The sequence below is a fragment of the Cupressus sempervirens genome, chromosome 11 (assembly GCF_028749045.1).
Source record: "Cupressus sempervirens isolate cs-2001-9-10 chromosome 11, ASM2874904v1, whole genome shotgun sequence".
Lineage (NCBI taxonomy): Eukaryota > Viridiplantae > Streptophyta > Pinopsida > Cupressales > Cupressaceae > Cupressus > Cupressus sempervirens.
Window position 1 is genome coordinate 458,176,431 of NC_143128.1, and position 26,000 is coordinate 458,202,430.

General features: G+C 34.7%; 1 protein-coding gene across 1 annotated transcript; it reads right to left on the reverse strand.

Moving 5' to 3' along the window:
• Positions 1–20,532: 20,532 nt before the first annotated feature.
• LOC149530375 (small heat shock protein, chloroplastic-like) lies at positions 20,533–22,757 on the reverse strand. The gene is made up of 3 exons (XM_089810349.1): positions 22,621–22,757; positions 22,208–22,524; positions 20,533–21,095 (listed from the first exon to the last, which is right to left on the reverse strand). Exons 2-3 carry the CDS (start codon positions 22,491–22,493, stop codon positions 20,665–20,667), a joined length of 717 nt encoding a protein of 238 aa, XP_089666475.1. The 5' UTR covers positions 22,494–22,524; positions 22,621–22,757; the 3' UTR covers positions 20,533–20,664.
• Positions 22,758–26,000: the final 3,243 nt, after the last annotated feature.

The following is a 26,000-nucleotide window of genomic DNA, read 5'->3' on the forward strand; positions in this document are numbered from 1 at the left end:
TATCAAAGAATCATGTGATGCATACCAAAACCAAGCACATTGCTATAAAACATCACTTTTTGAGAGAATTGGTACAAGATAAAGAGGTAAGATTGGAATATGTGAATACTAAAGAACAAATTGCAGACATATTCATTAAGACATTACTTAAGGATGCTTATTTGTATCTAAGAGGTAAGTTAGGGGTCATTCCCCTATTTGAAGCTCACTAAATGAAGTTTAGTGATGCATCAACCAAAGCATGTTGAAGATTAGTTAGTTGATGCAGTATTGAAAAGGGCACATTGCATATGAATCAGTACATAAGGTACACTGATATTCTCTGAATATTGTCTTTGGCATGAGATGTCAAAGAGGGAGAGTTTGTTGTCATGTCATAGAAATTTTCTAAAGAGGGAGAGTACACATTTCATAGAAATTTTATTTGAAGATATCAGAGAAAGAAGATGAACTTGGTCTAATATCAAAGGAGAGTTTGCTGATAGAGGGAGAAAATGAAGGTAGAGAGAGTTCACACTGATAGAGGGAGTTCTCATGGATGAGAATCAAAATGAAACTAAGGATATGTTCCTTACTTTATTTTTGCTCTAAAAATTTCATTGTATTATGATATGTTATGTTGCCATCAATTCCAAAGAGGGAGATTGTTGAAAAAAATTGGTTAATTGTGTATTGTCTTTGATGTTACACAAAATTTCATATAATTTCCAGTTAGTATATGCCGAGCTCACTTGAGCATTGAAGATAGTTTCTTGTGTCTACCAAGCATCCTAGAGTTTTCCAAGTTTAGAAAACAATGTCTACTGAGTTCACTTAGGTGACAAAGGGAAGATCACACAAGTTGAGTGTTAACTGAGCTCACTTAGTTAATGAAGGAAAAGTTAGAACGAACCAATGTTAACCAACCTCACTCAGTTACCAAAGGAACTTTGTGAATATGCAGTGTTAACCAAGTTTACTTGGTTAAAACACATAAACCATTTCTGAGTTAGTGTCTAGTGAGTAGGGTCGACTACGAAGGATTTTCTTATTTTGGCATATTGAGTTCAATTTATTTATTTATTGGTTCTAACCGACTAAGGAGATGCATATTAAGTATTCTAAGTTGTATTCAAGCCAACTTGACAATGTGTAAGATAAAAATATAAGGTCAAATTGAGGATTGAATGTGTGCAAGCAATAGAAAATTTGAAGATGCTTAGAGTAGGCAAATTAGAAGGATAATCAGAATATCCTTGTTGAGCTACAAAGATACATTCAATCATAAATGATCAAGTATACAAGCTAGAATTGAGATATGTAATCAACAACTTAGTTGCATCATAAATTAGGATATCTCATTGTTACTCTCTAACCATTGTAGAAATGATCTAAATCTCTTAATAAAGTTGGCTTAACAACTATTTGTAAATCCTCTAACAAGGTGGCATTTCTAGATTGAAGTGTCTAAAGACCTCTAACAAGGCCACTCTTAATAGGGTGATTAAATCCTCTAACAGGGTCACACCTAACAGTGTGCTTTGAAACCTTTAACAAGGTTGGCTCCTAACAGGGCTCACTTTAGAAGAGTGAAAATCAGTAACTAGTTGCAATTGGTGTTTTTTCCCAAATTGGGTTTCCACGTTAGATCTTGGTGTCACTTGTGTTCATGCTATTTCTTTCATGTGTATGCAACTAAGTTTTAAAGTAAGGTTAATCACTAATAGTATCTTAAGATTTACATGTTAAGCATTTGCCACATTATTGTTGCTATTTCAATGTTTGCCTAGTTATTATTGTTACTTCAGTGTTTGCCTAGTTACAACATTTACTAGTGTAAACCAAGTGCCTATGTATTAACCGAGCATCAATAATTTTAGTGAAGTTTATGTTATGTATTGACATCTAAGGGATCTGGGATTTATTATAGTGGTAACTAATTCACCCCTCTCCTCTCAGTCACTCCTCTTATATTTCCATCATATCCTTCCACCCTGTAAAATTTGTTTTGAGTGCGTTTGAGGATTGTAGACCACAATTCATCTTTAAACTCTTTGATAGTTAGAGGAAGCCCCAGGTGAGTGGAGTGGATATTTTCTGACTAGAAACCTGAGATATTGATGACCCTAGTTTGGATATCCATACTAGTGTTGAACAAGAATATTCTACTCTTTTGGATGTTAATACTCTGTCCAGACGGTTTGAAATTCTTGTCTAAAAGGAGCTTCCATTGTCATTCCTTAACCACCAAAGAAGAAAATATCATCCAAAAACTATTAAATAACAGAGGAGAGGAGCGTTGAGGTCAGTTTGATGCCTTTGATGCTTCTATGATTAACCAGATTCTACATATTCTTGTAAAGCACCTTTGCAATCAAGATGAAGAGATGGGGTTCCCTTGTCAAAGGTCTTTATTTAGGGGGAATAATTCTCCCCAACTACCATTAATAATAATAGAGTAGCTAACAGTTTCTACACTCTTTAATTATAGTAATAAACTTATCATTGAATCCTAAGTGTTCAAGAACTTTGTGAAGAAAGGACTAATTAACGTTATCATAAATCTTTAGAAATAACTAATTAAAATTATCACAAGATTTTAAAATATCAAGTTTGAGGGTCATACCATATTTTTCCTTTTGTCCATAGAATGAATGATTTCATGTGCAAAGATGACAACATCAAGAATTTGTCTTCCAAGAACAAACACCTGATTTTGACTAATGATTTTATCCAATAGTGACTTAATCCTATTCACTACGATTTATATAGAGTTTTATAGAAGGTGGAGCATATACTTATGGGTGTAAACTCAGATATAGCCTTTGGGAAATAATGCTTGGGAACCAAAACAACACAATCTTTGTTATGTTTTCAAAGAATTTTACCTAGCTTGAAGAAGTCTCTTTCAGCTCTGGTGACGTCTAGCTCAACAATATTCCAAAATTTTTAAAGAAAGTTGGGGAAACCATCTGGATCTAGGGCTTTGTAGGAATTCATAATAAATAGTGCCATTTTGACCTCCTCATCGATAACATGACCAAGGCGAGTTTCATTATCCCCAAAAGTGACCTAATTGGGAAGGTGGCACAAGAGAGGGTCTTGGAGGTTATTTCCCTGTGCAAGGTAGAGTAAAACTTCTTAAAATAATTTGTAACATGCGGGTCAAGCTACAACTTGTCATTTATCACTTCCCTTTCTAATTTTGTAAAGTCAATAGTTTACTTCTTATAGAATGTGTTATGATCCCCCTCCTATAGCCATTGCACCTGAGATCTTGGCTTCCAGTAAGTTTCCAATCTTGACAACATGACAATATTTTTCCTCCTTGTTTTCTACATCCAAGGGTGTGTTACCCATAGCCAACTAAGTTTGAAGTTGTTCAAAAGTGTTGGAGAGGTCCTTTTGAGAAAAGATATCCCTACAAAAAGTTTAACTCCACCCCTTGGTTTCATCCTTGATAATCTCAAGTTTGGTAGCAACCTTATACATAACAGAGCCTATGATAGTAGTCCACTACTTTGTAACTAGGTCCCTAAAGGTAGGGTGAGTTGTTCACATAATTTCATATCTAAAAGGATGAGGGTTGCACCAAGGGGCATCCAAACATTGAAAAATAAGTGAATTATGATCATGAGTAGTCCTGGGAAGGGACTTAAGGTGGGTATCATTAATCGCTTCCCAAGATGAAGAAACCAAAAATTTATCTAGTCTAACCTAAATCAAGTGAACCCCTTTCCTATTGTTAGATTGGGTTAAATGATTACATGAAATATTAATATCCACCAAATTGGAATCATTTTTAAAGTTCACCAAGTCTCCCATAATATCATTGTAATCAAATAATCCACCATATTTTTCCATGGGGTAGAGGGGGGAGTTGAAGTCACCACCCAAAAGAAAGTTATCCAAAGGGTTTGTCAACATTCAATTATTGATTTCCTCCCAAAGGGACTCTTTTCCCGCTCTTGTGTTAGGAGCATAGATGTTTAACAAATGCCATGAATTTTGGTCCTTAAGAAAAGAAACGACAAAGTAGTTATGAGAGAAGGATGAGGAGGAGCCCTGCACTCGCGCAAGGTTCCAGAGGGTGTCCATACCTCCAAAGGCCCTTATAGATTTAAACTAGGTGAAAAAAGCCCTCGACCAAAGGTTGTTCACTAAAGTAGAAAAAATGTTGTAGGACATTTTGACTTCTTGAAGCAAAAGGATATCCACTTTATGTTTGAAAGTATATTGTCTAATAGCATATTGTGTCCTCAGGCTATGAGTCCTCTTATATTCTGTGAAAGAAAAATCATTTCTTACATGTGTGGTTTGTATTTAGGGTGAGTTATCTCCCCCCCGCAATCTCCCTTGCAATGACTTTCTATCTTTGCACTCTCTTTATGGGTCGGCCAAGTTTTGAACTAAGTCCCACATTCTCCTTCATAGGTTTCTTTTATTTTTCTATATTTGTCATTCTCCCCCATCAACCATAGCCATAGCAAAACCTTGTGGTTTGGTTGTGGTGGTCATCGTACATTGAACAACCATCGTATCCTCACCATGGGGATTGAAAGTAGTAGACCCAAGATGTCTTCAACATATACCAAGTCCTTTGTGTTGTTTACCACAACTTCCATGCTTCCTAAATAACACTTGACTGCGAGAGGTTGCTTGGCTAAATTCCCATTAGAACCAAGACAAGAAATTTTAGTACTGTAACCAAGGTCAGAGATTGAGCTAAATCCTCATTAGTAGCCAGACTAGCCACCACATATTCTGTCAACAAGACTAATTCCTTAGTTTTGCATGAATATAGATTTTCATTTCCATGTCCAAAACTTTAAGATAATTAACATTACCTTCAACATATGATCATTTCTTATATAATTATATTTTTAACCCAACTAAATCACAAGTAAATTCATCTTAGTTGTATGTTAATTTAAATAATGTTTGAAAAAATGGACCTTTCTAAGGTCAAGGTATGTTTATTTAAAAATAAACCTTTATAACAACGATTTGATATAGATGATTATTTTTGATAGCTAATTATTTGATATAGACTGTTAATTTTTTACATTATATAATGTTAAAATATAATTAGAAATTTCAAGCTTAAATATCACAATTAAATTAAAATAAATTTCCACATGAATATTTACATTTAATTAAATATATATTAAAGTTGGAGCTTAAATATCACAATTAAATTTAAACAAAATTTCACTTGAATATTTACATTAAATAAAAATTAAAGCTTGAATATTTACATTAAATTTTAAAATTGAAGTTACACAAAATATAAATTAAAGTTAGCCTAAATTTCTTTGTTTAAGATTGAAGTTTTCAAAATTAATTAAAAATTTCAATATCGATATTCATTTCCAACATACCAATTTTATCCATCATTCCTTATTTTGAATAAGGATTTTCATTTCCATATAACTAAACATTTAACAAGAGCTCTTAGAGAGCTTGAGTCCATGCCTTTTGTACGGGTTAGGTATTCTATCAATGTTGAGATTCCTAAGAAACTTGTCTCAACATTCAAGATGGACATGAAACGTACACAATTTAATTGGAAATTTTTGTTGTAGTATTTAAGCTTCGCATGTTGATCATAACAGATTTGGATAAAATCTCTAGTAGAACAACCCCTTATGTTCTTGAAATAGGTAAAGGTTCTAAGAGTTTGGAAATAGTGTTGTTGTAATTCATTTTTCTAGAATTTGTAGAATATGGGCAAATGTCTAAAGTAATCATATAAAATATTGTGAAAATATAACCAGATTCCTCATTAGCTAAGTGGGACAAAGAGTTGTTTTGAAATATTTGATTAATAAAAAATTAAAAGAAAAGAATTTGAGGTTCTTAACTCTTTACCTTTCTTGTCCATGATTTTTCACAAACTATACTTGTTTCAAAAAAAAGTTATTCAATAATCAAAACAAAATAAAGAGTTTGAAATAGAGAGTGTATGCTTGCCTTATCAATTTTGTAGCAAGATTTTAATGTAATTAATTTTTCCTTACATTTAATTTATATAATCTAAAATATGATTTTTCAATGTTTGTTAATCTATAACTATGATTATCATATTATGCTAAATCATATAATAGATAATAGAGTTTAATTTTTTTTAAAAAATATAGTTAGAAAATTATAATGTTTTTAATATATAAAATAAATCTATACATAAATTTATTTCTTTATTTTTAGTCAAATTAAATAAATAAAATTATACTAAATATTAATGTATCTTAAATAATACATGTCATTTTTACCCTTTGATATTTTGGTAGGTTCAACTCTAAAGGATATAAGAGCTCTGACACAATTAGACCGTTACTTTGAATTTTGTATTCATATTTATAGATGAATGCATTTCGGTAAAATTAATTTATTATATTATTGAATTAAGCTAAGAAACTTAGATTTATATATGTGTTACAATTTGACTTTTCTTTTATAATGATATTTATTTAAAATTAGCAATTATTAGATTTATATATATTATAATTTGACTTCTTATTTTATAATGATATTTATTTAAAATTAGCAATTATTAAATGCCTTGCACATGACACTTGGTGCAAATCTTGTAGATAATATATCAATAATAATATTTTAATTTATGAAATTTGGTAATAATGTAGAATTTAAGCGAATGAGAAAAGAGGAGAGAGTTTGAAACATGATCTACAATAAAAATTTATTAAATTTTAGAAAAGTTATTGTTTTTGAATTAAAAAGTAGTCAAAACAAGGGTGCTGGCTTGACAACAGTCAAATTGGTCAACAACCATCAGATAACCACCGAACAAAATACCCCCTAATACTTTTAATCACAAAAATACCACCCGAAAAGATCAAAATAAGAGTTTTACTAGGCATCATACTACTATTGCCTATACCATAACTACATAAACTGTAAAAGTTTATAAACCAAGGTACATTTGCCTTAAATGTAACAAAGTTCATGAACCAACAAACTAATATCATGGAAAACAAAGAGGAAAAGGCCCTATTTGGGCTTCTTCTCATCCTTCACTTTAAGAAGGATGTTGGCCCAGTCCCCAACTAGGAAGTCAAATAACATTTTGACATCTTCATTGGTCAAATCTTCCTCTTGGTTATCCTTCAGCAGGTGCAATGTACTAGCCGCAACATGTGTCACCTTGATTGTGAATTTAGCCAGAAGTCTCATTCTTTCCTTCAGGGCATACACTCTCTCCCACACCTCTTTGTTAGCCAGTTTTTGAGCCTCCTTGAGGACCTCTTGCTTTCTGCACTGATTACCATCCACCAAATCCTTAGCGACTTCCTACAAAACTGGGGGGTTAGAGATAACATTGTCTTTGGTTATAACCCTAGCAGGTGAGGACACCATCATAGGGGAGGGCGCTTTTCCTTCCATGTCAGGAAACTAGTCCCACATGAGGTCCACACACCCCAACACAATGGAAGCCAAAACATGAGTCGTCTCTTTCCCACCTTTAGTCACACCTCCCGAGCCAGACATTGAGGAGTCTAAGACTTCCACCTCCTCCTCCTTCATATTCCCCCCACCATAACTTGAAGTCTTCTATTTTAATCTTTGTTTAGGGTGAATCAAAATCCTCCTCCTACGAGGCCCCATACCTCAACTTCCTTTTAGCATTAGATTTCGCAATTCTGCCAGAGCTCCTCCTACTGCCTCTCCTTTCATCCTTAGTGTCCTCTAGCTCTTTCTCTTTACTTTTCTCTGACTTCACTTTTTTACCAAGGGGAGACATATTCCTCTCCATAGGGGACCCACGAGGAGAAGGCTGTGGGGTAGGGGCTCTAGGTACAATAATTCTAAGTGGGATTTGGTGGGGGTGGGGGTTAGGGAGAGTAGGGATATCAACCTCAACAATCTCAGGGATAACAAAGCTAGTGAAATTGATAAAGATGAAACATCAACCCTTGATGGAGAATAATATAATTTACCCCCTTCCTCATTTTTTCTTTAACATCAGCAACTGTATCAACCAAATCGTGTAACAGAAAAAATGAAATAGAAATGTGATCACGGTGATAGAAATGGTTCAGAAGAGGAAAATGATAATATTAGTAAACACCATACCTCCCTTCACACATTAAATACTTCATTAGCATCAGACATACTTCATTCTAAGGCTCCAGAAGCTTCTCCCTCAAAAACCCTCCCCTATGACGAATGGGTTCTTTGCTCTTTAGAAAGAAACGATTTAAGCTCACTTCATTAGCAACCCTAGTCACCTTCTGGCACTTTCTCCCCTTATTGTTAACAAAGTTATTGTTAACAAATAACTAACCAAAATTTTTTAATTTAAAAATATGTGTGACATGAGTCATATCTATATTTTAATAATCTATGTAAAAATATTTAATGTTTAATAGTCATCAATACTTAATGATCTCAATTATGTATAAGTAAAATTTATACAATAGAAATAAATTTGTCCATTTTTCCAATTTTGATTCATAGATTTTCTTTATAACAACAACAATTTGTCCAAATTTAAAATTATTTGATGTATTAAATATCTCCGAACACCCCTCGAATATTAAGTGGCAAATACTTATATGAATTCCATAAACTATTGTAAAAAAGTTAAACAAAAAATAATTATAATTTTTATGGTTATAATTTAGATAGTTTTTTGTGGTTATGGAAAGTAAAGTTTTGAATCATAACATTAAAATTAATAGTTTAAATAAAATACAAAACAATAAAACCTAACAAAATACAAAATAGATATAGATAAAAATTGAAGAGTAATAAAGAGTTTAACAATAAATAAATATTAATTTTAAAAAACTTTAAATTGATTCATTTGTGAATTAATTTTTCCAACTTTTTGTGAGGATTATTCATTTTCTAAGTTAAAAATGAGTGAGTGAGGATGACTAAAAGTTTCATTCCATGCTCCCTTTCCAAATGAGTGTTAGCATCCCAAAACTCTAGTTGTTTTTGAAGATTTTAGAGGGGAGGTTTGCATTTGAATATAAATTTAGACTAACCAAATTTTAGAAAATTAACTTTTTACATATATAATCACATTTATATATCAATTTAAATAAATATTCAAATATAAGTAACATCTAATATTTGATTGGTTAACAAATATTTTTAAAATAATATTATTATCTATAGTTTTATCTTTAAAATTTTAAATTTTAGATAATTTATAATACAAGCATATTTTCCTAAGAATTTTTCTTTTCAAAAATAAGAAAAAAATAGATCTTTTTTAAGAAAAGAAGAATTTAGAATACAAACATATCTTTCTTAAAAAATAAAAAGAAGAACTAATAAAGCAAGAACTTCCAAATTTATAAATACTTATAATAAATTTTAATTTTTTTTTTTCTAGAATTGTAAATTTATATCTAGAAATAATTATTATTTACAATAGATCCTACTACTAGTCTAATATATTTATATATTATGAAAGTTATGAAACTTTCCATTGAGAATGACATAAGATATCTAATTAAAAAATATAGAACTCAATTATGTTAAACTATAAATAAATTTAATATACTATCACATTTTAATTTTTTAATTTCTAAATTCTAATTTCTTTGATTTTAGAACATAAATTTTAAATCTTCTTTCATTCTTTATATATATACTTTTAAGAAAAGAAAGAGTGGTAAAATATATCTATCTTGTTTTATATTTAGAAGATAGTACTTTTGGGAATAGAACAATTATAGAATGATCATTTGAATTAATGACTAGATTTTATTATAGATGTGGCTACAACTATTCTCCATCCAAACTATACAGTTGACCAATTTTCATAAAATTGAAAACATCATGATTTAAAAAAATAGAGTTTGGTCTTCATGATCTGCATAATTTGTAGTAAAAAACAACAAAAAATTTGGAAAAAAAATATGCATTTTCGTGAATATGGAAAAAATAATGTTTAACTTTGTTTTGTCTTTAGTGCATTTTAAATGGAGATTAGCCTGTCCCTTTTAGGACAAGGCAAAGGTATAGGACAACACAAAGGTATAATGGATAATCCTAGTTAGTATTTTCCAAGTCGTTGAAATGGTTATTGCTAATTATTTCACATGCATTGTCCCCTTAAAACTTTGATGTGACTAATACTAATACTAATGATTAGTGATGTGACTAATACTAATAATTGCTAGGTGGACATGGCATGAAATTGGGTATGATACTTAGGATTTAATGACATGTTTTAGATTACGGGTAAAGTAGGTTTTGAAGGGACCCCGAAACCCTTTAACAAAAAGCAGAAAGATAAAGCATTATAGCCCAACCGGGTAAAAGAAACCTACAACAAACTGTAGAACAGTATCAAAATTAGATTTTACAGGGACCTGAAACCACTAGAAAAGTCCAAGAACAAACTAACTAGGTTTTACAGGGACCTGGAACCACAAACAGTCAAAACGATAAAAACCAAAAACCAGGACCAAAGACCCTAACCAGTAACCAGAATAGACAGAAACTAAACCAAGGAACCCGACCCAGAGCCACTATTGTAGCTCTAAGATCATTTTAGCAGTTTCCTTACCAATTGCATCAGTCTCTTGAATGGTGTCAGTAGCCGAAGCAGCAACAACTTTCATTGCATTCTTCCTCGAGCTCTGCCTTGTTCTTTTGCTTGGACCCTCAACCGAAGTGATATCTTCATTAGCCCTTTTGCCCAGGCTTGCGACGGCCGCACATATACTCGAGGTGACCTGTTCCATCTTAGTGCCACTCTCCTTGATTAGCATTCTAAGGTTCTGCTCATAGTTGTTAAGTTTATTAGGGATGTCTCCCATCTGCCCTTCCAGTTGGCTAAGTTTGACATTGATAGTATCCAGGTTATGTTGGAGAATTTCCACCTTTTTCTTCAAACCCATCATTTCATTGTAGATCTAGGAATCTACTTTGAGCATGGTGTCAGCTTTATCCTTTGCAGAATGCAGGAAGGAGAGCATGGTATCCCTCTACATTGAGTCGCTATCATCTTCAGCAGTCCCATGTGGGGGGGAACAGACATTGTCATTATTTTTCTCCATTTCCATTTGATCCTCCTTTCGAACCCCACGAGAGTCCTCTATGTGAGCAGAATCCTTCTTTTTTTCTTCCTCTATCCCTTTGACAGGAGAAGCAATCTTAGCCGTATGGTCCTCCTTGCTCTTCTCAACAGGGTTCCCAACAGTATTATCTTCCTCTTTATCACCCCCACTAGATATAGCTTGGTTACCCTCATTAACAAATTTACTCTGTTCAGAATTACCTTCACTATTGGCTTCTTCTTTCCCTTTTTCATTATTACCTTAAGTCTCCGGGTACCCGTCCAAATTAGAGCTTAAATCCTCGGCATCAGTATCTTCCTCAACCTTAGGGTTAATATTCTCACGGCTTTCCATTTTCTCGGTCTTAGACTTGTCATCCTCATGTTTTTGAGAAGCCGAGGGTTTCAAATTCAGGGCTTTATCTTTACCCTTAACAGAGTCACCCTTCTTACTCTTAATGGAGTCCTTCTTCTTGTCCTTAGAGGGAGTGGAGGCAATGTGTTTATTTTTACAATACCTCTCTATAAGAAGAATCAACCCTTCATGTAAAATGGGTCTGGACTCCTTCTTCTTATGAGCTTCTAAACTATGAAGTAAAGAAAACCGCAGAAAGAAGGGGAAAGATATTCTATCTTTATGTCTGAAGTGATTTTAAAAAAACAAAGTGGCATTTATGAACTCTTTTACTTCTTCCATCAAGTATGAAATACTCATGGATACAGAAAAGAAAATCCCTCCAGATCTCCTTTATCTGATGCACATCGAAGAAATCACTACTCTTTTCCAGTTGCTCTCATCTTCCGTTTCCGGAAACTTTTTGTAGGCTGCATTTGAAATACTAGTTTTCTTGGTGAATTTTATGCCCGCCGTGGAGAGCCCCGTGATCTCTGCAGTAAAATCCTCCGTAAGTTTCACAGTAACACCATGGAGAGTGACTTTGTCATTGGACCAGTTCTTAAAGAAATCTGTAGTGATGTGTGGCTTAAAACCATTTGAGTCGCTCCAGATAACAGGTCACATTTCCTTTCTGCATAATTTTCCATACATCCTCACGAGCCTTCCAAGCATCACAATTTTTTGGTTCCTGCTTGCGCGGTTTGCCCCCCATCTGCAGAGAATTGAGAACGCACTCAAACCAAAGTAACTAGACGCAGAGAGTGAAAGAGTTAAAATGAAAACTATTTTTTGTCCCATCAAAAGAGACTCCCTTTTTCGGAGATACATGCGAAAACCACATCGCATTCATTTGAGTTTACTTCCTTGGGGAAGAAAATTTGGCAATAATATGCTCACTCCACGAAATCATTAACTTTCTAATCTTTACAAATCTTTCCCACTTGCACATGGATGGCTTCATAATGAATAATTGCTTTGAGATCAACTTGGTTAGTTAATACATCAGTCCACCTCACCTTTTGCCTCGATAGCACAGCATAGTTGGCAATCCAATCAGCAACATCGTTGGCCTCCTGAAAGGTATGGGATATGACAACTTTTTCAAATTTATGAATAAGGTATTTGATCTCCTTGATTGTGGCCTCTATCGACCATGAGATAGAACTTTTATTATTTAGGATATTCACAATATTTAGAGAGTCACCTTCCAACCATAAATTCAAACATCCCAAATCCACGACAATTTTCATAGTATAAAGGGCAGTCGTTGCTTCAACAATGTGACTATTAGTCTTGCCTATGGGGATTGCTATAGCATCTTTAACATTTCCCTTATGATCTCTCAACACACCTCCACAACCCGCACTTCTCGGGTTGCCCTTAGCAACACCATCAAAGTTTCCTTTAATCCAACCATAAGGGGGGGAACTCGAAGTGATGGTCAATCTTGGGTTATCATTTTGAAGTTTAGAATTTTCGGAATGCATTGGATTATCAATAGGAAAGGTTTTATCAGGGTTCTTTAGAGCTTTGAAGTTCTCTTTAAAAGCTCTAATAATATTTTGACCAAGCACCCATCTAGGAACCTCTCCGTTTCTAAAAATTCTATTATTTCTTTCTTTCCAAATACCCCACCAGAGATGAGGAAGAGTAATTTTTCATAGGAATTGAACATCAGAATTCTTAGAAGGGCATTGCTAGCTTTTAAAAGAAGATTCCACATTGTTATGATGAACCCAGGTCAAATTCCAATACATAAGGATCTCAGTCCAGACTTGCTGGGTATAAGAGCAGTTCAGAAACAAGTGGTCTCTATCTTCAAATCCATTATTGCATAAAATACATCTATTCACCAAATTTATACCTCTTTTCTGCAAGTTATCAAGGGTCAGAATTTTATTTTGAAGCAGGACCCAAAAGAAGATGTTAATTTTAGGAATGAGACCCTTAGTCCAAGCCTGCGACTAAAAGGGAAGATTTTCCTTCTCCTTAGAAACAAAGAAAGAAGAAACTTTGAATTGCCCACTAGGATCAGCATACCAAATAATCTCATCCTCAAAAGAAGGATGGAGAGAAACAACATTGAGAGATAATTGGATGTGATTGAAGCATTGTTCAATGTCCTTCAAGTTCACCCAAGAGTCATTCTGCCAGTAATGACTAACAAGAGTGCCATATCTCTACTTACATAAGTCAACCTGTGTCATATCTTGAACATCTTCAATCAAGGGGTGATCCTTAAGCCAGACATCTTCCCAAAATCTCACCCTAATCCCATTACCAATTTTCCAAGAGCACCCTTCTTCAAGATTTTTTTTTGTTCCCTGCACAGCTCCCCAAATGGAGGAAGGATGAGCAACATCAGAAGAAGAGAAGAAATCAGGAAGAGAAACAAAATTAAGAAGGTACTTGTGTTTCCAAATGGTACTCCACTCTTTTTTTTCATGAAAGACGCGCCATCCTTGTTTAGCTAGAAGAGCTTTATTCATACTTCTGATTTTCCGGATGCCCAGTCCACCCTCCCTGACCGGTTTACAAACTTGGTCCCAAACAATTAAAGGCATTCTATTTTTTTCCTCTAAACCAGTCCATAAAAAATTCCTTTGAATTTTGTCAATAGCCTCAGCAAATTTAGTGGGGATTTTAAAAAGATTTAAAGCATAAGTTGGTATACTTTGCAGTGAAGCTTTAAGAAGAAGTAATTTACCAACCTGCCTTAAAAGGTTCCCTTTCCAACCAGCCAACTTCTTGCTGAATTTGTTAATAAGGTCTTCCCAGAAGGAATCCAGAGCCTTCAAGCCTAAAGGAAGACCCAGATAGGAAGAAGGGAAAGACCCTATAGAACAACCAATGATTTTGGCAATTTTATGTTGTCTAAGAATAGGGGTATTGAGAAAAAACACAACACTTTTATTCCAGTTAACCAGTTGGCTTGAGGCAGAAGAATAAAGATTAATTGCTTGCTTCAAATTTCTAGCTTCCCTGACTTCAAATTTCTCCATAAAGATGGTATCATCAACAAATTGTCCATTAGAACATATAAGAGGATGGGAAGAGGGTTGTAAGCCCTTAATAACTCCTTTATGCACCAGATCCCCAATGTACCTCCCCAAACAATCAACCATAATAACAAAGAGAATGGGGGATAAAGGGTACCCTTGTCTCAATCCCCGAGAGGGATTAAAAAAATGAGAAGAGCTACCATTAACCAAGACAACAATAGAAGAAGTAGAGATCAACTGATGTATCAGTCCAACAACCTTGTTATCAAAGCCAAAGGCAAACAAAATGTTTGAGAGAAAAGACCAATCAACTCTGTCATAAGCCTTAGCAATGTCCACTTTCATTACAAATCCTTGATTGTTAGAACAAGATAAGGAATGAATATTCTCATGAGCAGAAATCACAGAATTGAGGATTTGTCTACTTGGAGGGAAGCCATTTTGTTGGTCAACGATGATCAAAGGGGTCACCAGAAGCAATCTAGTAATAAGCACTTTGGAGATAATTTTATAGAAAGAATTACAAAGGCTGATCGACCTAAATTGATTAGGTGAATCAGCTCCAATTTTCTTAGGAATCAGGCAAAAGAAGGTGGAATTGACTTCCTTTAGCATTTGTTTTGCCCCAGAGAATTCCTTTACCGCATCACAAACATCTTTTCCAACAAGTTTCCAAAGTTTCTAAAAGAAAAACATGGGAAAGCCATCAGGACCAGGGGCTTTTTCTCCTCCTAGAGAACTAACAGCTTTGAAAATTTCATCATTCTTAGGAATTGATCTTAACAATTTGTTCTGATCCTTTGAAACCAGGGTGGGGATCACTCTAAGGAATTCAGCCTGGTGTTCCATATTGATATTGGGGTCCGCTGTCATGAGACCAGAGAAAAAAGTCACCATCTCATCCATGATGTCCTTATCCTCCTCAATCTTCAAATATTTCTTAGTAAGATGTGAAATGTGAGATTTGGCTCTATGCTTCAGAGTGGATAGATGGAAAAATTTGGTATTTTTATCTCCTTCAGTCAACCATATCAATCTTGATCTTTGCCTCCAGTAGATCTTTTCTTTAGTAATGATGTCGTGGTATTGAGTCAGCTTTTCATTTTCTTCTAAAAGAAGGTCTGGGGAATATCCCTCCTTCTGAATTATATCCTGGATTTTTTGGATGTCCTCTTTCAATATAGATTTATCCTCAAAAATGTTTCCAATGCAGTTTTTGTTCCAAATTTTGACTTTCTTTTTGACAATTTTAAGTTTAGAAGTCACTCTGAAGAGAGCAGTACCATCAATTTTGATGTTCCACCATTCTTCCATTTTTCTTTCAAACTGAGGGTGCTGCATCCACATCTTCTCAAATCTAAAAGGAAAATTCATCTTAGGACTAATCTTATTAGCAGTGAAAATAAGAGCGAAGTGATCAGAACCAATTTTCTGATGGGCTTCCAACTTGCAGATGAAATAATTTGTCCAATCAGGAGAGATAAGAGCACGGTCAAGCCTTGCTTGAATACAATCATTGCCAACTCTCTTATTACTCCAAGTAAATTGAATGCCTTGAAGATCCATATCCATTAGGCCCTCTTTGTTTATAAACTCCCTAAGGTCCATTCTACCTTCGAGCTGGGTAGCATTACCTCCCATTTTTTCATGGTCATAAAGAGGGACATTGAAGTCTCCCATGATTATCCACCTTCCAAAGTAATCCATACTTTAAAAATTGGATATAGAGTCCCAAACCTTCTTCCTTTGGCTTTTCATGTTGGGCGCATATATATTCACAATATACCAGTCCTCTTTTTTATCAGCACTAGTAATTTTAGCAATCATAAAGTATTTACCAGCCCTCAAAATAGTCCCAGTAAATTTTTTTTTTTCCCATAGCATCAGGGTTCCCCTTGAAGCACCTTCTGAACTACTAGCATTTATAGAGTAATTTTAAAAAACTTTTATCTGCTCTGCTTTCTCTTTGTTCATCTTAGTTTCTTGAAGCAGAAGAAAATCAAATTTCTGTTCTCTAACAAAATTTCTAACAACATCTAGTTTATGGTAACTATTCAGCCCCCTAATATTCCAGGTAATAATTTTCATTTCCATATTTTAGGGGTATAATCTAGAATAGTTGCTTGACAACCATCAGCAATATTCTGCAAGCTTTCTAACTCCCTGGTTTTCTTAGAAGATTTCCTTCCACGTCCATCCGGAGACCCAACATCTGGTTTCACCTTGGACTGCTGCTCTATTTTTTTCCCAGGTTTTACCGGGGTCGAAGCTTTGGGATTCACTTTAGTATGCAACTCTAATTCACTGCTTCAAGTCTCGACCCCCTTTATGTTATTCTTTTTTTTTTAGCCCTTTTCCTTGAATTTGATTTAAGCTTTGAGATTACTCCATCTTCTTTCACAACTTCTAGGATAGGAGGGTCCTTAATAAGGGTATCTTGGGAAAGTAAAGGGGCAAAAACCTCCATCTCCTTGGGCTGAGTTTCATCATCCTCTCTATGAGCTCTAGATTCAGCCAAGAATTCTCCTTCCTCAAGCTCTATCATCTCATCAAGATCACTCCATTTATCCTCCATCTTTTGATAAAGAACAATTTGCTATGATAAATCCGACAGGTCATCTATACCTTGTTCAGGCAAGATGGGATCAAGTTGTAAGCCATTCACTTCTTTTTCAGAGTTTATGTTCTCCGTCTCAGGCACGAGCCTAGCCCCATCCTCAAGAAGAAGCTCAGAGACAATATCCACAACTGCTGCTGGAGCTATTGAGTTCTCTTTCTCTTTCTTCTCTTTGAGATGAACGTCTTTAGGTTTCCAAACCTTCTTTTGCTGAACCTTAGTCTTCTTCACTTCCTTCTCACTACTCAAGTGGATTTTACTCTTGGAGGGGCAGTCTTTAACCAAGTAACCCAGTTTCTTACAAGCATAACAAGCATTAGGAAGATCTTCAAAAATGATTACTTGAGTTTTCTTATCAAACTTAAAGATTAAATCCACCTTTTCAGGGAGGTGATTCAGATCCACCACCTTCACATACAGTCTAGCACTTTGGAGTTTGGATCTGGTTGCAGTAGCATTATCCAGAGCCACCAGTTCACCAAAAGAACTGGCTCTACCCTTAAAAATTTCCTCATGCCAAAATTCAAGAGGGAGTCCAGGAAGTCTGGCCCAAATCGAGGTAGAAAGGAAAAAGGAATATGATAAAACCATATTAGGCTCCCATTTTTTGATAGTAAAAGAACATTTTTCAAAAGACTAGGGACGTCCACAGAGAACCAGATTCATATCTTCCTTACAGTTAAAAATAAACAGAAAGAAACCATTCAGCATGGGAGCAATGTCCACCTCCTCGCGAATAGCCCCTTTCCTCTTAACCATTTTCCTTAGAGAATCAAGATCTAGTCTTGCCCCCAGAAATTTGCCCACCAGCATGAAATCCATGGAGGAAATAGAGAAATCCACCAAGGGGTTAGGGATAAAGACCTGGAACTCACCTTTCTCCCAACTAGTCTTAGAAGTCACCGGTGGGAAAGAAGATTTTCCAGTTGGTTTCCTGTCGAAAAGTGAAGACTAGGTCTTCTGTTTTGACCCTACCTTTTCTCCAACAGAGGAATTAACTTTGGATTTAATGACATGTTGAGTGTGTGTTAGGCTTTTATTTCCCCTCTTGTGGTTGAAGGGTGAGGGGAATTCGAATGACAACAACACATGATATCAAAATTTAATTGAAATTGAATAACAATTGAGTTCCGAACAAAGGAACATTCGTTATCTCAAGTATGTGCTAAAGCGACAATAGGACATTATTGTTGCATTTCTTTGACACTTTGTTATAGGGTTTAAACTTGGTTTTTCACCAAGCTATGTAAGGAAATATTTCTGATACATTTTCTCCAATTTGGATTGGAATCATAAAATTTGTGTCAATTCTTTGTGAATATGATGTCAGAGGTGCGGTGTGTAGCTCCTTTTGTGACGGGGGAGGCAAAAGTTGATTTACACTAACAAGAGTCACTTTCTCCACCATATTATATTTTTCTTTTGCACCATAATAAGAAATGATTTTGTTTTGTATTTCTAGAGGAAAATACCTATGTTTTAACTTTCGAGTAGGGATCTAGACTGTAACTCATAGGAGTGGTAGAAGTGGGAGAAATATTTATGCATGGATTTGTCTTTGACAATATTCATCCTTATGAGCGATGATTGCAAAAATTGCACCCGTATTTTCCCTTCCCATTTAGATGGTCTTGATGGGAATCGTGACACAAAATGAATCTTGACATGATATAGATGGCCTTCATGGGATTGTGTCGTAGAGAGGAGTCTCAGAGTATGAGAAGGGTATCCAAACACAAAACATTTCAATTATGTAGGTGGTGTAGTACTATGGCCATGGAATGGCCCCTTAAAGAAAGTGTAGTACCATGGTCATGGAATTGACCCCAAAATAGTCACTAAAAAGATCTAAAAAGTACCCATAATAAACTCCTAGAAAAATTGGTTCTAATCAATAGAAAATTATAAATTAATTTAGAAAAATATATTTTAAAAATAAAAATCCCCAAACTTCAGAAATCTTGAATTGTGTTAATTGAAAAATTAATTGAAATCTTGAATTATTTTTATTGAATTAAAGTAAATTTAATTCCCTCCAACTTCAATCACAAGTCAATTTAATTCCCTTTAAACTATATGTCAATTTAATTCCCTCTAACTTAAATCACAAGTCAATTTAATTCCAAGAAGTGGGAGAAATATATAAGCATGGATTTATGTCTATGACAATATTCATCCTTGCATTTTCCCTTCCCATTTAGATGGTCTTTATGGGAATTGTGACGCAATATGAATCTCGACATGATATAGATGGCCTTCATGGGATCGTAGCGTAGAGAGAGGAGTCTCAGATTATGAGAAGAGTATCCAAACACAAAACATTTCAATTATGTATGTGGTGTAGTATTATGGCCATGGAATCGACCCTTAAAGAAAGTGTAGTACCATGGCCATGGAATTGACCCCAAAATAGTTGCTAAAAAGATCTAAAAAGTACCCCATAAAAGTCCCAAAAAAATTAGAGTATAAAAATACAATAAACCCCTAGAAAAATTGGTTCTAATCAATAGAAAATTATAAAATAATCTAGAAAAATATATTTTAAAAATAAAGATCCCCAAACTTTAAAGATCTTGAATTGTGTTGATTGAAAAATTAGTTGAAATCTTCAATATTTTTTATTGAATCAAAGTCAATTTAATTCCCTCCAACTTACATCACAAGTCAATTTAATTCCCTCATATGTCAATTTAATTCCCTCTGACTTAAATCACAAGTCAATTTAATTCCTTTTATTGAATCAAACTCGATTTAATTCCCCTCCGACTTGAATCAAACTCGATTTAATTCCCTCCGACTTGAATCACAAGTCGATTTAATTCCCTCCGACTTGAATCACAAGTCGGTCGATTTAATTCCCTCCGACTTGAATCACAAGTCGGTCGATTTAATTCCCTCCGACTTGAATCACAAGTCGGTCGATTTAATTCCCTCCGACTTGAATCACAAGTCGGTCGATTTAATTCCCTCCGACTTGAATCACAAGTCGGTCGATTTAATTCCCTCCGACTTGAATCACAAGTCGGTCGATTTAATTCCCTCCGACTTGAATCACAAGTCGGTCGATTTAATTCCCTCCGACTTGAATCACAAGTCGGTCGATTTAATTCCCTCCGACTTGAATCACAAGTCGGTCGATTTAATTCCCTCCGACTTGAATCACAAGTCGGTCGATTTAATTCCCTCCGACTTGAATCACAAGTCGGTCGATTTAATTCCCTCCGACTTGAATCACAAGTCGGTCGATTTAATTCCCTCCGACTTGAATCACAAGTCAGTCGATTTAATTCCCTCCGACTTGAATCACAAGTCAGTCGATTTAATTCCCAAGTAATCTACGACTTAATCACAAGTAAAATAATCGTTTGTCAAAAGGAAGGGTCAATGTAGAAAAGTGATCTAGATGATTAATTACTTACAAAACAAATTCAACATTAAATTTTACTCTCCATAAAAATGAGAATTTAGAATCTATGCATTAGAAAAACCTCACATATTTCCGAAAGCATAGAGCAGTTCCTTCCCCATTTTCATATACAACTTTTATAATAAATTAAAACTCTCCTTCATTTACAATCATCTACAATAATTACCCATAAACAGTCTCTGCTTCCGACGACGACCCTACTCACTCAACGTTCACATCGATTACTTTGGATTCCACCTTGGTCTTGGGAATTGTAATATTCAACACACCGTTTTTCAATTCAGCCTTGATCTTGTCAGCCTCGCAGTTATCGGGCAAGTAAAGTCTGGTACTGTAGGAGCTGTACCCTCTGGAAGACCACGAGTCCTCCTCCTCCTTGCTCTCTTTCTCCGCCTTGATTACCAGAAGATCGTCCTCGATGCAAACCTTCACATCCTCCTTTGACAATCCTGGCATGTCGAACCTCATTCTCAGCTCACTCTCGTTCTCCATCATGTCCCATGGGCTTCGAACCTCGACCGATTCTCTCGTCGGCCTTGTAGAAGGAAACATGAACGAGTCCTCGAACAGCCGGTCCATCGTGTCCAACATCTGCCTCATTGTTCTCATCGGGGACAGAGGATCCATCAGACCTGCAAAACAACACATTACCACAAAATTATTTAAAATTTTGAAATATAAATTTCCATTGTTGTTGCTTAGCGGCAGCTGACTCAAGTACGTTCAGGTTAAATGAAGCAGAACACCGTTTCTTAATAATAATGAAGACGTCATAATTCGTAGTTGAACTCGTTTAAAGCTTTCAATAAACAAAATGCCCGTGGCTTGTCTATTATGGTTCTCGACATCAACAAAAGGAAAAATCCGCTGATTATTTTCCAAAGCAAAGACATATTTTCGCAATTCGCAGTAAATTTTTACCGCCCAAATTTTTACTAAAATTTATATTTAAGTTTTAACTCGCTAAATTAATGAAAGGAGAAATCAGTTAATTTTTTGCACAATTGAAAGAATTTTTTTGCACAACTGAGAGAATTTTTTTTAGCAATTCACATTAACTCTTACGCCCTCTTAAGCGTTTACTGCTCGGACGGACTAAATTTTCGTGGCTACCAGAAAAAAAATGTAAAAGAAATCTTCAACAATTCACTGCGAGGATGAAATTAATTTTCGCAGTTAACAGAAAACAAATTTAAAAGAAATCTTCAACAATTCACAGGCGTTTAGCGCGAGGATGAAATAACAGAAACAAGTATCTTCACAATTCAGCGTAAACTCGCGAAATTCTTTTACCAAGATGTAAATTGCGTTAATTTACAGTACACCTCTTCAGGCTCGAAATTTATGATTTATATATTATTCACTACATAAGTAAAAGGAGAAATCGGATAAATTCTGACTAAATTCAAAAGACTACTTTCACAATTCGCAGTAAGCCTATTCGCTTGAGCTTTCACCAAAATTTGCATATTAATTTTCACTAGCGATCGAATAAAACTAATTAGATCAGTAAAATCAATAACTCAATTTTATTTTTTGGTAAATTAAATGGATTCTTTTCTCAATTCATAAATTCACTGTGAACTCGCTCGAGCTTTTACCCAAAAACGAAGTATCTGTTGCCTAAATTACTAATTAGCGACCTATTTAGGTATATTACATTGATCAAAGGAGAACTCGCTCTATTTTTAAATTTATTTTACAAACTCATTGAAATTTTTTCAAAATTCAGAGTAACCCTTACCGAAAGACGAAATGTCTGTTCCCCTGCTCGTGCCATTTGTCTTTCTCTCAACTTCTTTGCCGCTTTTCTGCACATCTATGGCACTATCTTTGCTCTCTGCCCTCGCCAACGAAGGATTCACAGGTCTCCTTTTGCCCGAATAGCTCAGTCCTACCTTTGCACCCAAAAACGTGCTGCAGGGAAGTAAATTAGCTCTCACAGCACAGGGCTTTGAAGAAACGCTTCCATTTCTGGAGGAAGCAAAAGAAAGAGCAGGAACATTTGCAGACATACACAGGCTAGACATGGTGAGCGGTATTTTCAGAGAGTTAAGAAACCTGCACAATTGAGAAACACAATTAAAATCTTTACAACTGCCTTTTCAAATCTGAGAAAATTCACTAGCATGAACAAGATGGGAAAGATTTAATCACCTTTCAAATATACCAAAAAGCCTGCACGAAAACCACTTAATTCAGCAGAAAACGGTAGACAACCACAATGTGAATATCACATAGAAGAGAAGCATCTTATAGATTTGAGAGGAAGAGAGAGAGAAAGTTCGAGAAAGGTCTGATGCCGGAGAAGACCGCATGGACGCATGGAGAGGCTTCTCGGTGCTTCTTACCACGTGGCTTTATCCTTACATTTTACTTTACTGTTTTTCATTTTCATTTTTTGATGTCTTAAGTTTTGAATATATGCCGTTCAAAAAGAGATTAGGTGTTGTGGGTTAACGGAGAGAATTGTTGTGGATTAATGGTGAGAATTATTGTCTCGTTTCTTAAAGTGACATGTCAGGTCGAGATTATAGTTTTCACCTGCTCCTTCTTCTATCAATCATGTTTTGAAAAATGTGTCTCAATCTCCTAATTTATGGTCCTTTGAAATATTTATATGAAAATAATATTTTTTATAATTTTAAAAAATTTATGATTGGCCACTGTTATTTTTTCTAGTAGTCTTTTTATATTTGTAAGTTAACAAAGTTGATAAAAAATGTTAATAGTCTACTTGTCCAGAAACCATGGGGCACATGGTTGGTACGTAGTTCTACATTTTGTATGTATGCATGTTAGTCTTTGGGTGATTTCTCCTTAAAATTATAGCATAAGCCTAGGATATTAAAAACTGATTTTTTGTAATTTTTAAAATTTTATGATTGACCACTACTATTTTTTCTAGTAGTCTTTTTATATTTGTAAGTTAACAAATTTGGTAAAAAATGCTAACAATCCACCTACCCAGAAACAATGGAGCACATGGTTGGTATGTAGTTCTACATTTTGCATGTATGCATGTTAGTCTTTGGGTGATTTCTGCTTAAATTTATAGCAAAAGCCTAGGTCCTCCAGAATTTACCTCAAACCATATTGTTCCATCTGCTACAAATTTTGTAAGAGTCTTTGGTACATTGTAATGTGATCTAGTAAAGTCACAATTCCATTGCCAATAGAATCTAGAACATTGGTATGCCAACAACTTTATTTGTGCTACTATGAATTTATTAAGATGCGACAAAATCATGGGGGATGAATTTTATGGGCTTCTCTGTGTAGACGAACATACGTGGCCTTTTATGTGTTGTAAAGCATCGAGGGCATGCACAAGCATTCACTTGTTGATAACTTGTTGAGAGATGAAATGTGTTCTCTATCTTTGACATTCTGTTCATTATCTCAATCTTACTACAATTTCAAAGGTTTGTTTAGTTTTCCAATATTTGTGCATTCCTATGGTAATTTTGTTGATTTCATTTGTTAAGACTTATTTGTGTTTTCTCTATTTTCTATAATTCCCAACTGTTCTGTCATAGGTGACAGTTTAGGGCATTCCTCGTACTTGTTTGCTTGTGAAATAGAAATTGCACATGAAATTATGTCTTCCCACAAAAGAAAAAAAAACCTCCCATAGAAGCTAGAACATGTATGAAAATTTCCAAAATATGTTGGAGACAGGGGCAACATCAGGTGACGAAAATTTGTGCTCCAATGATCCCTTGATAATATTTGTAAGATAAGACCACTTGTACCCTATTTAACTTTTGAAAAATTATCCTGCTATGATGTAGAATTTGGGAATTTGGAGGATTTCTATTGTGCTCCACCCATGATTCCATGAAATTCCAAAATGAGTTTGGAGAGCAGTGACTATGTCTCATTCCTCGTCAAAATAGCATTTGGAGAGCAATGACTATGTCTCATTCCTCGTCAATGATTTGATCAATTTATGGACCATAGCTATGCCATGTTTTTCTCATAGAAGAGATTTTTATTTTCCTCATCTTCTTTATAAATTGAGTGAGTGTGGGTGCAAATCCAATTGGAAAAGGTGGTTCTAAAGTAGATTAGGAACACAATATAAAATAAAATTGGATGGAACAGGAAAACAAGTTTTTTTTTTTAAATTCCTTTAGTTCAATCTATATCTATTTACTGTTTTTTGATAGTTGTACTATAAATCTCTTTAGAATGCATCTTGTTTCAACCATTAGAGGGAACAAGTTGAATTTATTTCTTTTGAGTTATAGAGGATCCCTCGGGAAAGAAGCCCATTAAAGAACTTGTTGTGATCGTCTACGCTATTTTGCTTGAATTGCCTATATAAATCATATGCAACTAGAGAAAATTTTGTCCATGGGTAGTCTTTCAACCTTTGTCATTGGAATTTTGTGTTATTTCATGTTTGCATCTCCATGAGGATACTTTAAATGCTTTGAGATGAAGCAATGAGTGGTTTCTAAGAAGGGTAATAGTTTTTTACATTTATCCCTCACTGTTGCAACAGCCCCCTTGACTGCATTCCATTTTTTTTGTAACTACCATTGTGGGGTTTATATCCAATGCAACTAGATATTTGACCTCAAAGCATGTGCCATTGTGGGATCTTGTTTGGTTCTCTATTGTAGACAATATGTCCATTGTGGGAATGAATTTGAGCCTCATGTTTTATTTAGTTGGGTTTTATTAGGTCTACTTTTTAAACTTTATTTTTAAATTCTCCTTTTATAGCTTTCCATGTTTTCGTGTCAGATTTAGATGACTCTTTTATCTTTTCTAAATTTCCTTGTAATTATCTATGGCTACTTTTCTTTTCTTTTTATAGATTGTCAAATTAAGCATGACTCTTGTGATTTGTGTAATAGAGTGTATTATTCACAACAAGAATTACAACAAAGAAATCAAGGCTGCAGTGGGTATACTTTTGCTAGGAGTCAATGTCTAACTTGTTACTGATGTGAATGTAAAATCTCAAAGGTTTTGTGTGTGCTGCAGTCGTTGTCTTCTGCAAGTAGTTACAATAAAGTGTAAGATTGTTATTGCATTTCAATAACTTTTCCTTAGATCTGACCTAAGACAAAACTACAACTGTTTGAAGAACAACTACACAATATTTTCTAAAAATTGGTTTCTTCCGCTCAAGCCTAGAGATGTTTGTCCTTTGGAAGGGCCCCTGGACATGGGTGTGTGTCATGGATACAGGGAGATCTACAGGAGATATTTTCAATGGGACGAGACATTTTTTGATGTCAAAATGTATAATGGAATTTTTCTCTTCATCATGGGGGATTTACAATGGAGGCACTCATCATGTGACTTACCACCGAGCTTGAGTCCATCGAGTTGTTCAAGAGATTCTGGTAATATATTTTTTATTTTTGACAAAATGCAGTAAAATTATATGAAGGCACACCTTGCACTACTCTGTCGACAAAAATATATTCCAACAAGTGCAGTTATTCATTAGAATAATTTATTTTTTATTTCTAATTTCCATGATTAGATACACTCAATTATCTGTCAAATAATCTGGT